At 37.4% G+C, this 16,272-nt stretch overlaps 1 protein-coding gene across 3 annotated transcripts in view; it reads left to right on the top strand.

Moving 5' to 3' along the window:
* CSMD3 (CUB and Sushi multiple domains 3) overlaps positions 1-16,272 on the top strand; it is a gene marked incomplete at both ends in the record, with an annotated part of 604,245 nt that overhangs the window by 563,088 nt on the left and 24,885 nt on the right. For all 3 annotated transcript variants that reach the window (XM_082293775.1, XM_082293774.1, XM_082293773.1), the window contains 4 exons: positions 3,525-3,704; positions 7,399-7,572; positions 14,053-14,226; positions 14,481-14,554. In XM_082293775.1, the coding sequence (XP_082149901.1) occupies positions 3,525-3,704; positions 7,399-7,572; positions 14,053-14,226; positions 14,481-14,554 (602 nt within the window). The remainder of the gene's footprint in view (positions 1-3,524; positions 3,705-7,398; positions 7,573-14,052; positions 14,227-14,480; positions 14,555-16,272) is intronic.

Below are 16,272 nucleotides of genomic sequence, written 5' to 3'. Positions count from 1 at the left end.
ACTGCTTTTTCAGTTTAAGGGAGTTGTTTGGTTACATGATCTACCTACTTTAATTCTTTACTAGTACATATATTCAATCATGTTTATGTTTTGTGGTATGACATATCCAGACATTTTTACTTTAATCACTTTGCTTCATCTTGAAAAATTAGCAGTATAATATTCTCTTCTTCCAGAGGGTAGAAAATAAAAGCCTTGTAATGAACATTTGAGAATCCTTTTCATAGAAACTCCAAGGTTAAAACTGTTGTCCCATTTTCACATATCATCTTCTGTTTGGCCTTTTCATTAACCTTAGACTTCCTTTAGCTACCCAACTAACAGAAGCTATTTCAGCATCTCTCACATTCATAATGAGCATTTTGCAACACTTTATTTTCAAGCCCATCTGTTCCTGCTTTATTACATGTCCTAGTTCATCTTTTAGTAGCAATTATGAAAATTTTACATTTATATGATGCATGAGACTGCCTATCATTTTGAAGAAACATATCCTCATCAGAGGTATAGCAAACTGCTTTTAAATTTTGAACATACTTACAGCAACCCACATAGAAGCCAAAAGCTAGATGATAAAACTTCTTGTGTTGTTTTTAAATCCATCTTTAATGGATTTTTGCAGTCATAAAGCCTGAGAGAAAGCCCAGTGTTTTTTTGGTTTTTTTTTTTTGTTTGGTTTTGGTTTTTTTTTTGTTTTGTTTTGTTTTGTTGGTTTTTTTTTTTTATTATTTATTATTTTCCAAATTAGAATGAGAACCAGATTAATTGTATCAAAGATAAAGGTGGTTTGTTGTTGCAATAAGGAGTGATGCAGATTCCCCAGGCAGGTGCGAAGGAGAGTCACTTTATAGCAAAAACCTGGCCTTTTTAAGCAATTAGCTGGTTATCAATTGACACAGTTTTAAGGCATAACAAACATAATTCAACCAACAACCATACACATACATATGTGAGCACGCAACAGTCATGCAGCATGTTTTTCTACTCCTAATTTATCTGTGTCTCTTTCCCACACTCCTTTTCTCCTTAGCTGAATTAACAGGCCTGATTTTACAAAGGCAACAAGGTTTTTCATAAGGTTTTACCTATATGCAGCAGTTTGTGATATCAACTCCATCTATATTTTTTTCTTGTATTTTAGAATAACATTTTACTGAAACACATGCCAAAACAGTCTTCTCAAGACACATTACTCAGGTAGAAAGATGAGATTTTAACTTGAAGTATGTTGACAGAAGAAGTATCCTAGTAAAACAAAGAGAGGCAGATTCAGGATATACCACTCTTGTTTAGTCAAGGTGTTACCAAAATTTACAGCCAGTCCATACTTATTACAGCTCCTTCTTGCAGATCAGTGAAAATGCTGGGGTTTAGAGCTGACACTCTAAGAAGAAAATAGCATAGATAATCTTATGCTCCTGTACAGGCTGGGAGCTCTGGGCAGTGTACCATCAAACAGGACTGACCCATGAGCAATGTCATACAGACCTTGACCATAGCAAGTCATTATAGGATTTTCTTAGAAAGAAACAACACTATAATTTCTACAGTCAAACAGAAACAATGTTCTCATGAGAGCTTCTTGTTGCACTGCTAAATAAAAAGCAGGGCCATGCAGTCAGCAAGGTGTAATCACTGAGTGGGGGCTGCCTGTAGCACCTCTGTTGCCTTGAGCTGGCTGAGGCTGTGCCCTGGACAAGAGATCTGTGTGGCACAGCACAGGTATGAAGACCACGCTGGATGTTGCAGCACAGGCCCGAGGCTCCCCAGGTTAACTCTGTTGTGATTCACTGGCTCGTCACTGGTCAGCATCACTGCAACAATTTAAGATATTTTTGCCTAGCATAGTGACTTAAGTGAAGGTGGTCCAACTGAAATGAAACAGAGATTAGAGGAAAAAAGGATAAAAGCATTAGCTTTATATTTTAATTCAGTCAAAACAATAGTGTACCTGGAAACATGTTGAGGATGATTTTAGTAAAATTTGCACATTAGGGATAGTAAATGGAATATGTCAAATAATGAAAGTTAGAACATACAGAGTATTTGAAAATACTTGTGTAAATAGGAGAAACAGTTCTTTCTTTCCCAGCTCTATATTGTTTGAAAAGTGACCAAGAAAAATCTATGGCTTTTTAGTTTTTGAATAATTTGAAATTACTGTGTTACTAGGTAAACTCAAATAGGCTGATCTCCAGTTTTCTTTATCAGTACATTAGCCACCTTTACGCTAACTCAGATAACCCTGTGGTATGTCTTCTAGTCTCTTCTTTATCCATACAGTGATTGCATAGGACATTTTAAGATTTTATGTATGCTGTGTAATTAGTATCTGCTCCCTCTGTAATTAGTATCTGCTCAGACCACGATAGACTGTAGAGAAGGCATACTAAATATACCTTGGATTCTCAGGTCCCGAGTTATTAGGTGAAGGGAGCTGGACAGAATACACCACAAATATGTAGTCATGGATTTCTGTGATTTTGGAGACCAGGATCCAGACAGGATGCCATTCACATCAGCCATGCTTTGGCATTGAGTTAAAAGTGGCCAGGGCATGTACTCTGCCCAGGAAACTGCTTCTCACAGTTTTCCAGAAGAAATAGCAATGCTGTAGGGTGATTGTCAAGTTTACTATAAAATAAACCATAAAACACATGGGATGCTATATTTTGTATTAAGTAGATTTTCCCCTTTTTCTTCCTGAAAACAACCACTTTTTGTCATCGCCACTAGTGTTCTCTAGATTTCTTACTCTAAAAACTGTTCCAGAAATTCATAGATCCAGTTGACCAGATCTGAGGGAAATTTACCTGTTTTAACACTGTTCTCAGGTTACAATGACATAAAACTTTTATGAGTATTTTATGTCATTAGGAGATTAAATTATCTCCTGACACTAGAAGTCATAAGACATTTTGCAACCACTCCACACATTACAGTACTATAGACCTAGTTTTTTATGTAAGCCATAGCCCATGTTTGGGGGTCACCTGAATATTCTCAACTGTTTATGTACATAGCAACTATGTGAGCATTTATAAAGTGAGACGCTTTTGCAGGCATATATTTCAAATTTTCCAGATTTTGTTTCCTTTCAGAATATACCCATAGAAAAGTAAACTAAATAATAGGCATCTACTTTTTTAAAAATTAAACTGAATTGGTAGGAAAATTTGAGCATATCAAAGGGTGGTAGTGGCATATGGGTTGTTTCTTGCCTTCTTTTTTTCATTTTGTAATCTTGAAATTTTGTTGACCAAAATTGTACAGTCCTTTACTACTACTGTTGAACAAAAGTGTGTATGTTCTCCAAATATAACTATTATATAGCTCCACAAATGTTTGGCATTTAATTAAGATAGCATATCTTTATCTTCTCTCAGTGGAGATAAGGTTTATGATACTTTTTCCTTCTCCTTTTTTTCCACAATCGATGCCTAGTTTTGTCATGTTTTTTTCCCTCACATAGAGATAAATCTCACTTAGATTTTAAAATATGTTCCTCAACTATTTACTTACAGTTATCAGTTGTGGAGATCCAGGAGTCCCAGCCAATGGCATGAGATATGGTGATGATTATGTTGTTGGACAAAATGTTACTTATATGTGCCAACCTGGTTACACAATGGAAGCAAATAGCTCCTTAATTCGCACTTGTACTAGCAATGGTACGTGGAGTGGAGTAATCCCAACATGCAAAGGTACAACATTTATTTTGCTTGTCAGCTATTTCTTCTATGACATTTCCCTACTCTGTTTATTGCAAATTGTTAATTTATTGTGTATTTCCACAGAAACCTAAACTTATTTTTAATATGAATACATCAAATTGATTTTTTTTGGCTGGAGAAACAGTGACTTCATCTTTTGCTTCTTTTCCCTTTTATGTTCCTACAAGCACAGTATATTGAACCATTTTTTATAGTTCTGTAGAATACTTTACCACTTTGCTGCTAAATGGAACTACCCCATATGAAATGATGGTTTAGATTCGTTAATTGCAGTTAGCATGTCATATGAAAATAACCATATATATGTCCCTGCTTTTACAAAAAGAACACTCAAACATGTAAAAGACACCTCTGGGAAAGATCTACGTATATAAAAACTTAACTCTGTCAAAGGCAAATTAATCTGGATTTTTCTATGATACTAAGAGATTTTCCTTATCCCTCCTTTATTAGATGGGCACCTTTAAGCATCACCTTGCTACAAAAAGACTAAATCGTTCTTGCAAATTTCCCAATAAAGATTTTTCTGCTTCATGTTATTTTTTCTACTGTGAAAACGGAAAGGATTAATATGAAGATATTCCTTTTTTTCTCTTCTTCAAATTGCATACCTGATTTTTCTGGGGTTTTTGTTTGTTGGGGGTTTTTTGTTGTTGTTGTTGGGTTTGGGGTTTTTTAATGTATCCTGTTAAAATTTTAACAGCAGAAAATCTGAATATTACTGGAAGATTAACTTATCTGTCTCATCAAAAATATTTCCTCTCAGAAACTCACTTTCTAAACCCTAAAACAACTTCTCTCTAGAGTAATTTTTCTCACTCGTCCTGATACTACATCTGTGGAAAATTGGCATTACCATTTGGTGTTTTCTTTCTGGGTTCACACTAAGTATGTCTGTTCTTTCAAAACTTAGTTAGCTACATTTGTACTTACTTTGTTCTTATCCATCTTCCTTCTGTTTCATTTTAAGGAAGAAAAGTAACATACCTGCTAAGTGGCAGTCTTTTTCCTCCCCTGAATTTATTTGTCAAACTAGACCAATTTAATTTCAAATCTCCACCATATTTGCAATTACTTTCCTTGCTGAACACAGTTACCCCAATATCAAGTCCAGTTTAATTCTAGTTCACCTTTGACAGCATCAATTTTTTATTTTCCTGACACATTCTTAAGGACATCAAACTTTGAAAACTTCTTGACATTTCACTTTTTTTTCCTATTTGCGTTGTGCTCATAGGTAGTCTCAGTCTCAAATGAAAAATGATTTTAAGAACAGAAGAATGGCCATAGTGGTCTTATTGACCAAGTCTCCAAGTCTCCAAGAATGGTTGTAAGTCAACAGCTAGAAGATATAAGACAGAACAAGTATTCATGATAAAGTCTCTCAGCCTCAAATTCTTAGGGTCTACAGGACACCTAACTGGGACAAGGAGATCTAACTCTGATTTGATTCAAACAGAACTATACAAAGAAAGAATTTTACTGCCAATTATCTTTGAGGTTTTGAGTCTTTCTGGTTTTGGGTCATACATATTTAAGGCTTGTATAAATGCTAAATAATAATCCTGTGAAGAATCTCTAGTGTTCTCAGAATCTCTAGTGTTCTCAGAATTTCATTCTACTTTATGTTGGTTTGTGTATGTACACTAGATAACTTAATAGTGTAATTAAAATAATATATAATTTGCAGTAATGTAAAATGCATAACAAGTAGTTTTTACTGTCAGAATGGAGTGCCAGGGTCCTTTGGTACTATTTAGTTAAAATAATTGGAAAATGAACTGGGCCAGATATGGATGCATAATTGTCACTGTGCCATTGAAAGGGAAGATACAAATACTGCTCTGCTATGCCTAGTTGGAAAAGGATGCATGCTCATCTGCAACTAAATATTCAGATATTCTAACTGTGTTTTTTGCAGACTTGTGTTTGTAATAGACTTGTAGTTCTTAAACCGAGAATGTTGTGGTATATATTTATGCCTAACTCTCTGACCAAAACCAAGAGGCATTCTGCCTTGTTGCTGGGTGTTGTTTTGTTTTGTTTTTCTCACCCTAAAATTCTGATGTTACATCTATTTTCTTCTACTTCTTCTCTACTTTCCCAATTATTCACCAATATTTCCTCCCTTATTAGTCAGCTCAGAGGTTAAAATATACAGACCTTTGACTATTTGTGAAGCTCTTGGAGAATGAGGACAGAATTCTGCTGCTTAGAGTACTTATTTTGTATTACTTTTATTAAAACACCACAAAAGTGTGGCAAAAGCTATCATGTTCTTTTCTGGGACAAAACCAAGGCCCCAAAATCTAGATTGTGTTTATTGAATGGCAAAGGATTATTCGATACTAGTATCCTGAAACAGCCATGAATGGTGCTGCAAAGTATCTTTATGGTACAAAATTGAGATTCTCTCACTGAAGAGAATAATAAGGATGGAGAGATGGTACATAGCGAACCTTCTGCAGGTTGCATTCAAATACACATTACTCATCATCTAGTGCCTCTGAATTGTTTTAAGCCTGCAAGATAACAGCTGTTCTAAACATAAGTTTAAAGGTCATGGGGGCAACATTTAACTTCTTCCATTGTTGTGACCTGTGTGTTCTCTGATCAATTTTTAAACACATCTTCTCATTTATCCCAACTGGCTTTACCAGATTAAATTGTATTAGTTTTATTTGCTTTCATTCTCTTTTGCTAGCACAGTTTCTCCAAACTTTTCTCTATTTTGCCCTTTTGTCTAACACATTCATTCTATCAACTTGGCCTAAAGTTCAACCTTTCTGTATTTGGTTCAGGTTTTCTTTCATTTAGTTTCTGTAATACCTTTCCCCCTTAAGCTTTCAATTAGCAATTTTCTGTTACTACACTACTATCCAGTGAATAACACTTTTATCTTCATCACAACAGTTGTATCTCTCTACTTCTACTGCCTTCCTGTACTGTTTTTCAGTCCTCTTGCCCACAGCTGAAAAGAAAATGTTTCTATTTTTTTCCTAGGAGGCCTGGCGATTAGAAAATATACTGAAATACTTCTTCTTGGCCTTCTTAGGGGTAGCAACACTAACAGTTTCAAGGAGTTGCAAATCCTTATGTTTTCTCTCTCTTGCTAGAAACTAGATGCTTTTTGGTGATGAACTACTCATAAAGCAAATAGTAACCAAACTGTGGTTCTTAGAAACAGGCTTTCAAGTAATATTTTAGAATATTTGTCCTGGAATTTCATCCCTATGCATTAACATCTAGCAAATGCCTAAGCTGGTCAACAGGAAGAAAATATTTGATTATTGCCACACTAATAAAATATAATTGTACTCTATGTTGTCTTAATAGACAGAAAACATTGTAGTAGATTACCAGACATATCTTAAATGTTGTACACGTCATAGTTTCCATACTGATTTTTAGGTAGTCTTCCTATTTGGTTTGATGCAGCATCCTGGTTTAAGACACTTCATCAGTCATCCACTGCCTCCTAAATGAAGGAAACCAGAAGTACTAACTTCAGGAAATGTGGCAAGAATACAGTGAGAAAGATAGTATGTCCTGACTGTATTGTCCTCTAAAAAAGGTGAAATTAGCCCATATGGTTCTTCTAGTAACTGTGTACACCGGGGATATTTACAGCAGCTGGGCCTAATTATTTTGAATATTATTGCAGCTGTTACCTGCCCAACTCCTCCGCAGATCTCTAATGGAAGGTTGGAAGGAACAAACTTGGACTGGGGATTTAGCATTAGCTATGTCTGCTCTCCAGGATATGAACTCTCTTTTCCTGCTGTTTTGACTTGCGTTGGGAATGGAACATGGAGCGGTGAAGTACCTCAGTGCTTACGTATGTATTCACATTATAGTCTGTATTTTGCTGTTCAGCTATAATTGCTTTTTGCTCTTTAAAGTTTTCACTTTTTTTTTGCCCCTCCCTCCCCCAGTGGCTCAATTAATTTCAAACTGGGGACAATTACAATCCTTCTAAAAATTTCTAAAATTTTCTAAAATTTTAATGTTAGTAGTACATTGAGAAGGTCATGGGAATATCTGTAAACCCTATGTCAGCATATAGGAGCCCTTAGAAACAAACACACACAAAAAAAAAATTACAGGCAGTATGTATAACATAATCCAAGGCAATTCAAAATTAAAAGGTGCTGTCTTGTTTTCAGATCCAGACACATATGTGATAAGGTAACTTTCATTATAATCTCTTTTATTTCCTCATTACTCATCTTTCCTCCCTGTGATGTCACAGAGAAGTTTTTCTGGCTGTAATGTTGACTAGGCTCTGGGTGATTCTGTGACAATTACCTAATTTTCACCCTGCAGTAAATTAACATATAATTTTATGCAGTAAATTTTATTAATCTTAAAGTTATAAATAACATTGATGGATTTTTATATTGCTACAATTTTCATTACAATATGCAATCCCATTCTTTTTCTTTTTTTTTTTTTTTAAGTGATTGTGATTCTTCTGAGAGATATTCGGTTGATTGCACTGAAGAAAGAGGTTTTGTAGTTATTTGTAGAATAATTATACCACTCTGTAATGGTCTTCAAAAAGGAGTCTGACTGGAAGAGGATAATATATTCATGGCTTTACAGTCTCTGAAATTTAATTTGAACTTGCCAAGTAGTTGTGCTTGCCAGGTAGCTTGCTAAATGTTGCAAAATGCACTTCTCTGTTCTTTCACTATTTTTTTCATCTCTCCCTGTCAAAAATGTTCTCTATTTTGGCTATATCCCAGTACCATGAAAACATATCATATAGATCATCTTTTCTTTTCTTTTTTTCCCCAATTATATTCTCATATCATCAACAACAGTTTTTGACTGCTGCTGAAACTCTGTGTGCCAGAGGTGGAACATGATGAAGGGCATTGTTTCTGGCAGAAAAAGAACAAGACCACTTTTTGTTGCTTAAATTCTCTATGTCGAGCTTTTCTAGAGTCCACTATACTGTGAACATCTGAGACTATGAAAAATTATTTTCATGATTTATTCTTGATTGAAATATGGTGTCCTTCATTCATTTTTGGATACCACAAGCTATTTATGATTTTTAAAGTTGGAATACTCAATACTGCAATATACTCTGAAAAAGTGGGCTCTACCGTTAAAATTTTTAAATGGTATATTTAGCATGGAATGCAGCTGCCTGGGAATTAAAGGCTATTTCATGCAGATTACATTATCTGAATGTTGTTGATGTGCAATGGTTACCCATTGGCTTGCAAGAGAAAACAATTGGCAGCCAGTGCTTGTTGAAGAGTTTAAACTAGTTGCCATCTGGCAGAAATGAGAGAGAGCTGGTGAAAGTCATTCTCAATGAGCATCTTTAAGCAGGTTTTGACATCAGAAATTTAGTTCCCAGCTTGGTTCCATAGAGCCTTTAGCTGAAGATATGAAAGGTATGAAAGGTATAGTTATGACATAGAATAATTATTCAGAATGGATTATGACCCTGTCCTTGGGTGAGTATCTGTCATCTATGACCCAGTAAATTTGTTTGCTTAATTACTCATGCAGTAATTTCAGTACAGGACTGCTGGTTTTATAAGCTTGGCAATAGATGGCAAAAATATAGACCTACGCCAGAAAATGCCTAACTGCAGATATAACTTAGAATAATAGAATTATCATAGAATATAATGAATTGGAAGAGACCCATAAGGATAATAGAAGTCCAGCTGCTGGCCCAGCACAGAACAACCCAAAGAGTTCTTTTTTTACTCCTGTACCTGAGAGCATTGTCCAAATGTTTCTCAAACCCTGTCAGGCTTGGTGCTGTGACCACTTCCCTGGAGAGCCTGTTCTACTGCCCAACCCCCTTGATACACAACCGCAACCTCCCTGACACATCTGCTTATCATTCCCTTGGCTCCTGTCACTGGTTACCACAGAGAAGACATCAGTGTCTGTCATTTTGCTTCACCTCGTGAAGAAGCTGTAGGCCACAATGAGGTCTTGCCACAGTCTCTTCTCCTCTGGGCTGAACAAATCAAGTGACCTCAGACACTCCTCATGCAGCTTCCTCTCAAGGCCCTTCACTGTCTTTGTTGCCCTGCTTTGGATGCTTTTGGATCCTTCTTATATTGTGCCACCCAAAACTGCACACAATATTCAAGGTGCAGAGCAGAGCAGGACAATCCCTCCCTTGCCAGGCTGGCGATGCTGTGCCTAATGCCCCCCAGGACACAATTAGCCCTCCTGGCTGCTCACTCATATTCAACTTGCCTCCCACCAGGACCTCCAGGTCCCTTTCTGCAGTGCTGCTCTCCAGCAGCATTTTCCCATTCTGGATGTACATCCAGGGTTGTCCCATCCCAGGTGCAGAATCATAACTTGCTGTTGTTAAACTTCATACGGTTGGTGATTGCCCAGTCCTCTGATCTCTCTGGGTCTTTATGCAGGGCACAGATGCCTTCAAGTGAGTCAACAGGTTCTCCCAATTTAGTGTCATTAGCAAACTTACTTAGTATACCTTTGAGTCCAGGTGTTTTAGGAATCTTCTGGACCTGTTTGTACTAGCTGTGTGGTATTCACAGTTAGCATCTGGCAAGCTGAAGTCCCCCAAAAGACAACAGAAGTTGATTTAGAGGTCTCCCTTAGTTCACTGAAGAATTAATTTGCCAGTGTCGACATCCTGACTGTGTGTCCTATAGTAGACTCCCATAATAACATCCTCTTTGTTTGTGTGTCCCTTACTCCTTACCAAAGGCTCTTAACATGCCATATTGTCCTGGGTTTGGCCAGGACAGGGTTAATTTTTTGCAGTAGCTGGGAGGGGGCAGGGCTAAGTCCCAGATGTTATTCTATAACACCTTACATCACTACCAGGGGTGGGAGAAAGGATTCTTGCTTCTGAGGAGAAAGGCTTCCTTCCAGTCAGAAAAACATGACTCTGCTCAGGTCCAGTTGGGCTCCATGGTAAATATTTTGCATGTTAATCACCCTCTCTTTTGTATAGTTTTGTTATTAATATTGTTGCTGTTAGTTTGTTTTCTTATCTCATTGCTGTTTCCAGTAAATTGTTCTTATCTCAACCCGTGATCTCTGCCCTTTGTGCCTGCAATTCTCAACCCCAGCCCCACACAGTGGGAAGGGGGAGGGGAAAACCTCGGGGAGTGAAAGAGAGCAGCAGGGTGCTTTTGGGGAACCTCGGTGGGGGCCCCTGAATTGGGCAGTGCCATTCCTAAACCAGGACACATAACCAACAGCAAGGTCTGCCACCCCTCCCCACTGCCTCATCCCCTACCTCACTTGCCCTGCCTATCCCTCCTGAAGAGTGTGTAACCCTCCATACTGGCACACCAGTCACAGGACTTTTGCTTAGTCCAAGGATGTCATATTTCATGGGCTGAGTCAAGGCTTCTCGCTTCTCCTGGAGAAGACTGAAGGATCTCGCATGCTATCCATTGCATATCACAGATAAACCTGGTTTTTGTCCCTTTCTCTCATCCAGTGTAGTTTAAAACTCTACTGGTCAGCCCTTTGAATTCCTGCACAAAAATCCTTTTTCTTTTCTGAGAAGAGACAGTCTTCTGATTGCCATTAAATAGCAGCAGATCCGGTGTTGTATAGACCGTAATATGATCAAAAAACCCAAAGTTCCTCTAATGACACCATCCTCAGAGCCATCTGTTGATCTGCTGGGTCTGCCTGCTCCTTTCAGTATTCTTCCCTGGTACTGAAAAGATTGAAGAAAGCACTAGATGTCCTCCTGATCCTTCAAACAATTGCTCTAAGGCCTTGAAATCTCTTTTGATTACCCTTGGGCTTCTCTTTGCTACCTCATTGCTGTGGACATAAAGAACAGCAGATAATAATCAGAGGGTTGTACCAGACTAGACAGTTTTCTCGTAATGTCTCCTACCCAGGCCCCAAGGAGGCAGCAGGCATTCCTATGGGTAAAGTCCAGTTGGAAGTTTGGGTCCTCAGTTTCCCTCAGAAGTTATTCACCTATGAAAACTACCATTTTTTATTTGACAGAGGTGGTGATGATGCAGAGGGTAGGTTGTTTTGCCCTTCATCTGCATCTTAACTTGTCAGTCCATCCAGTTCCAGGGCCTCATACCTGTTGTATAAGGGCACCTGGGAAGATGAGGCAGGCTGGGAAGGGATTTGCCTGTCCCCCCAAGTAGTAACCTACTTCTATTTCCCCTCATCTCTTAGATCCGTTCCTTCTTCCTGGTGGTGAGAGTGTAGGGGATCCTTTGTTTCTTGTGTCATAGTCTAGGTTGTATAGTATATCCATCTCAGGAATGGTAGAATATAATGCCACCAGTCAATCTCCTTGACTGATGCTCCTCAGCCTGAATTCTTCCTCAAGAAGCGCAGTCACCAGGCTGAGCATCTCCTCTACCTGGGCACATCTCCAACAGGTGTGCTCACTGCTGCCATCAGACATTGACAAGAAATGTGCTGTTAATCAGTTAAATTTCTTCTAGGAATGAAACTAACCTCAGTCTCAGTGCCAGAACTCCATGGTCCCACTCTATTAAAGGCTCTCAGAGTTCTTAGGAAAATATTTCCATTCAGAGTGGAAACACTCATAGAGCTTTCAGTTCACTGCAACTTTAGTTTATTCTGTAGTCACCTGCTCTAGTATCTGAGGAGAACTGCTGTGTTTTGCCATGATGCCTGGTTTCCACATTTATTGATATAAGAGGCAGATATTCAGTATTCAATGACTAGGTCAACTTGACTGACAACTAAGTGGTGGAGTTTACTTAGCTTTAGAAAAAATGAATAAATTTACCAAAAACTCATTTTTGCATGCGAGAATTGTTTTTCCCTTCAGAGTTGTTGTTACTTTGTCGGTGCAAAGAACTGTTAGGAGACAATTTCAAGCCTCTGTGTTAAAAAATTGTAAGCATTCCATGTATTCTCAAATTAAGATGCAGAATTTTCTAGTGAATGCATAACAACCATGATCTGTCATTCACAAGAAAAGTACACTGTGTGTACACTATGTGACACTATCCCCAACCCATAGATCTTTTCAGGAGTTGGCCCACAATTTTGCACAAAGTCCCCTGCCACCTAAAGTGGTGAAATGGTATACATTTCTGGTATGTTACAGATTAAGCCCTTTTTCTTAACCAGTGTGGATGTGCATGGATTTCCCACACCGTCAGTGTCTGTAGAAAGAAGCAGAGGGCAGGAGCATTTCATGTGAGCAGGTCCTTTGGAAAGCTTAAAACATGGGTGACAAGGATAGAAACATTACAAATGCGTTTTGAAGTTGTTGTTTGAGAGACGTAATTTAAATTATGTTTGTAGATGAGAAAGATGGAGCACAAAATTCCACTGTTTGTACAGCATGTCTATTTAGAAACATATTATTGAACACGTATGGGTTAGGGGGGTTTATTATTATTGCTATTACTGTGTTTTCTGTCTGATATGAAATTAGGCTACACAGTATTGGAATTCATGGTGTGTCAAGGGATAATATAGTCTGATGACACAGGATTTTCCACAGCTGATTTAATTTCCTGGGTCAATTATTCAAAATCCAACTTCTGATGATATTCAGTACTTTATGCTGCAGAAGGCGGCCAGTAAATTTGCCAGCAGTGCATTTAGTCAGTTATGACATGCTATAGACATAAGGAATCTTCAGGTGATAGGAATAAGGTAAAAATATCAATTTAAGAACAGATTTTTATCAGGGAAATTTATCCAGTATAATAACAGTTCATTAGTATTTGACTTTTAGATTGCTACAGAAGTTTCTTTATTAATCTTTTTTTGGTGTTTCTTTATTGTTAACTGTTCTAAATTTCAGGTATTGTACTTCCATACATACAAAATCTCACCTTTCAGTGAAGGATATGGAAGCAGGACTTTATGATTCCTAAAATCTATCTGATAAATCATTTAATCATACAAAAATGCTGAGCACTGGGTAGGTGGCAAGAAAGCAAGAGAAGAGGGAAGATTGACATGAAAGTTTGATACACTCTTTGATTGTTCTCTAAAGATTTGCAGATTGATGAGGTTTCAGTCATGGGTGAATTGTAGATATGTGGACTTTAATAAAATAAGTTGTCAACTTGATTTATTAAGTGTCATGTACTGACCAAGCACAATGTAGTCATTTTGAACAACTATCAGAACTACTGCAATCTGGCAGACTAAATTTTATGTATCTAGTCTCTCTGAATTCCTATTAAATGTTTCCATATTTGATCTGTGTTTAATAAAATAAATACAAAATTCAGAGTAATTTCTTCACGTGGTTCAGTTAAGTGTTATTTTAATTTTTTTAAATAAATTACACATTCCATTTCTATCATGTCTTTTTTTACAGCGAAGTTTTGTGGTGACCCTGGAGTACCTGCTCAAGGGAAAAGAGAAGGCAAAAGCTTCATCTATCAGTCAGAAGTCTCTTTCAGCTGCAATCCTCCTTTAATTTTGGTTGGCTCTAGCACAAGGATTTGCCAAGCAGATGGAACATGGAGTGGTTCTTCTCCTCGATGTATAGGTATGATTATGCCCATGCACTAAAATTTCTTGGAATGCTTATTATTCCTCTTCTTGCTAAGTCAACCTAGGGTATTTCAGTTATTTTGAATTATCTTGGTGTTATTCTATACTCTCTTAAGGATCAAATCACTTTATTTTTGTCTTTGTGATTGGCTTATTGCATGTTGCTGAACAAGCCTTATTTTGTCATACATTCATGTATGTAATTAAAATACTGTAATTTGTTTTGTCTTTATTTTGCAATTTTTTTAGAACCTACTCGCACAGCATGTGAAAATCCAGGAGTCCCAAGGCATGGGTCACAAAACAACACATTTGGCTATCAGGTAGAATATACTATTTTTTAAATTAACTTGCATATTTAAATGTTTTTATACTACCTCAAAGTCTAGAAACACCTGATTAGAGGTTCAGAGACTGCTTCTGTAAGAGTTGTTTGTTGATGTGTTGCTGTGTTTCCTTATTTCTAGATGTTGGATTACACTAACCCTGTGTCCCTATCAACAATGCACTACATGAAAAACCTTGTGATCAAGTTCTGCTTGATTTCACCTTGAAGAATTTTAGTATCTCCCACCAATATATAAGTTCTCCCTACAATTTATTAAATAGGCTTTTTCTGCTTAAAAATGTGTATACTGTGTGCCAAACTGCTAGTGTAGACATACTCTAAAAAGCAGGATTTTTTTTCCTGAGAGAAATTCTGTTTGGAACCACAAATAAACTACAGAGTCACAGACCTGTTAGGAGAACTTCTAGTCCACTCCCCCTTCTTAAAGCTGGGTCAGTTAAAACAGGTTTATGAGGGCTGTGTCCAGGTGGTTTTGATATTTGCAGGGATGGAGACTCAACACTGTCTCTGAGCATCCTGTTCCAAATTGATCAACCTTACATTGAAAATTAACACTTTTTTCTTGGTTTTAAAGAGAATTTCCTATGTTTCAATTTATACCTATTTCTTCTTGTCCTGTCACTGGGCACCACTGAAGAAAAGTCTGTTTCCATTGCTTGTCCTGCCCCTGGGGGTTTTTTTGCAGGCTGGATAACCCCAAGTCTTTCAGCTTCTGCTTGTATTCCAGATGCTATAGTCCCTTATCACTTTGTGGCCCATCACTTGATGGTATATATAGTATATAGTGTATAGACAATATAGTATTGTCCTCGTCTCTTTTGCACTGGTGAGCCCAGCACTCACTTGTGACTCTCTGGGGCTGAGCAGAGGGGAAGAAGCACCTCCCTTGACCTTTTTTCCATGTTCTGCCTGATGCCTCCCAGGAGACTGTTGGGCACATTTTATACAAAGCTATGTTGTGGCAGACAGTGCTTGCATATGTTTCTGCTGGAAAAAGAATCATGAAACTGAAAATTATTTTGAACTGCTGATTTTCTGATTCACACAAAACAGTGATGTCAGTGAGATGTTTTCATGAGTGAATGGTTTAGGGATGCAAAAATGCACTTTATAGTTTGCTAGGAATCTTGTAAACAAAGAGAGAGCCTAATCTATCTATCCTGTGACATCTGTGTTTGGTGTCAGGGCTGAAAGCTCCAGGCACATGAAAAGGAATGAACAGAAGAGTACCTAGCAGGTCCACAATTGCATGAGGTCTCTGTCTAGTAGCAGAATAAAAACTGCAGTTTGCTTGAAATGAAGGAAAGGGTTGAGTGAAACTTCAACAAATATACAAAATGAAATTAGTTTTTAAAGCAAATTGTAGCTAAAGACTTCTCTAGTTCATGGCCAGAAATTTCTTTGGTTTATCCTTTTGATGGCCTTTATGCAGTACTACTCAGTCTTAGTTTTAGCAATATTTGGGTTTTCAGATTGTGCTAGATCACAATCATATGCAAGTGAAAATTGTCTCAGTTTTCTCTAGGAACTGAGCGTGCTGCTTTGTGCCAAGATAGGATATGCAGGGGCAGTCCTTAGCCTAATTTTGTTTGGTTATAATACAATATTATGCTAGAGGGCAACTCTTTATTCAACTATGTAACGAATAATTTATTAAGTATTTTCTATAATTTTATTGTCACAGTTTCACAT

Source organism: Coloeus monedula (genome assembly GCF_965178545.1).
Source record: "Coloeus monedula genome assembly, chromosome: 1".
NCBI classification, from domain to species: Eukaryota; Metazoa; Chordata; class Aves; order Passeriformes; family Corvidae; genus Coloeus; species Coloeus monedula.
Note: the sequence above shows the minus strand (reverse complement) of the source record. Positions and strands in the feature narration are given on the sequence as shown.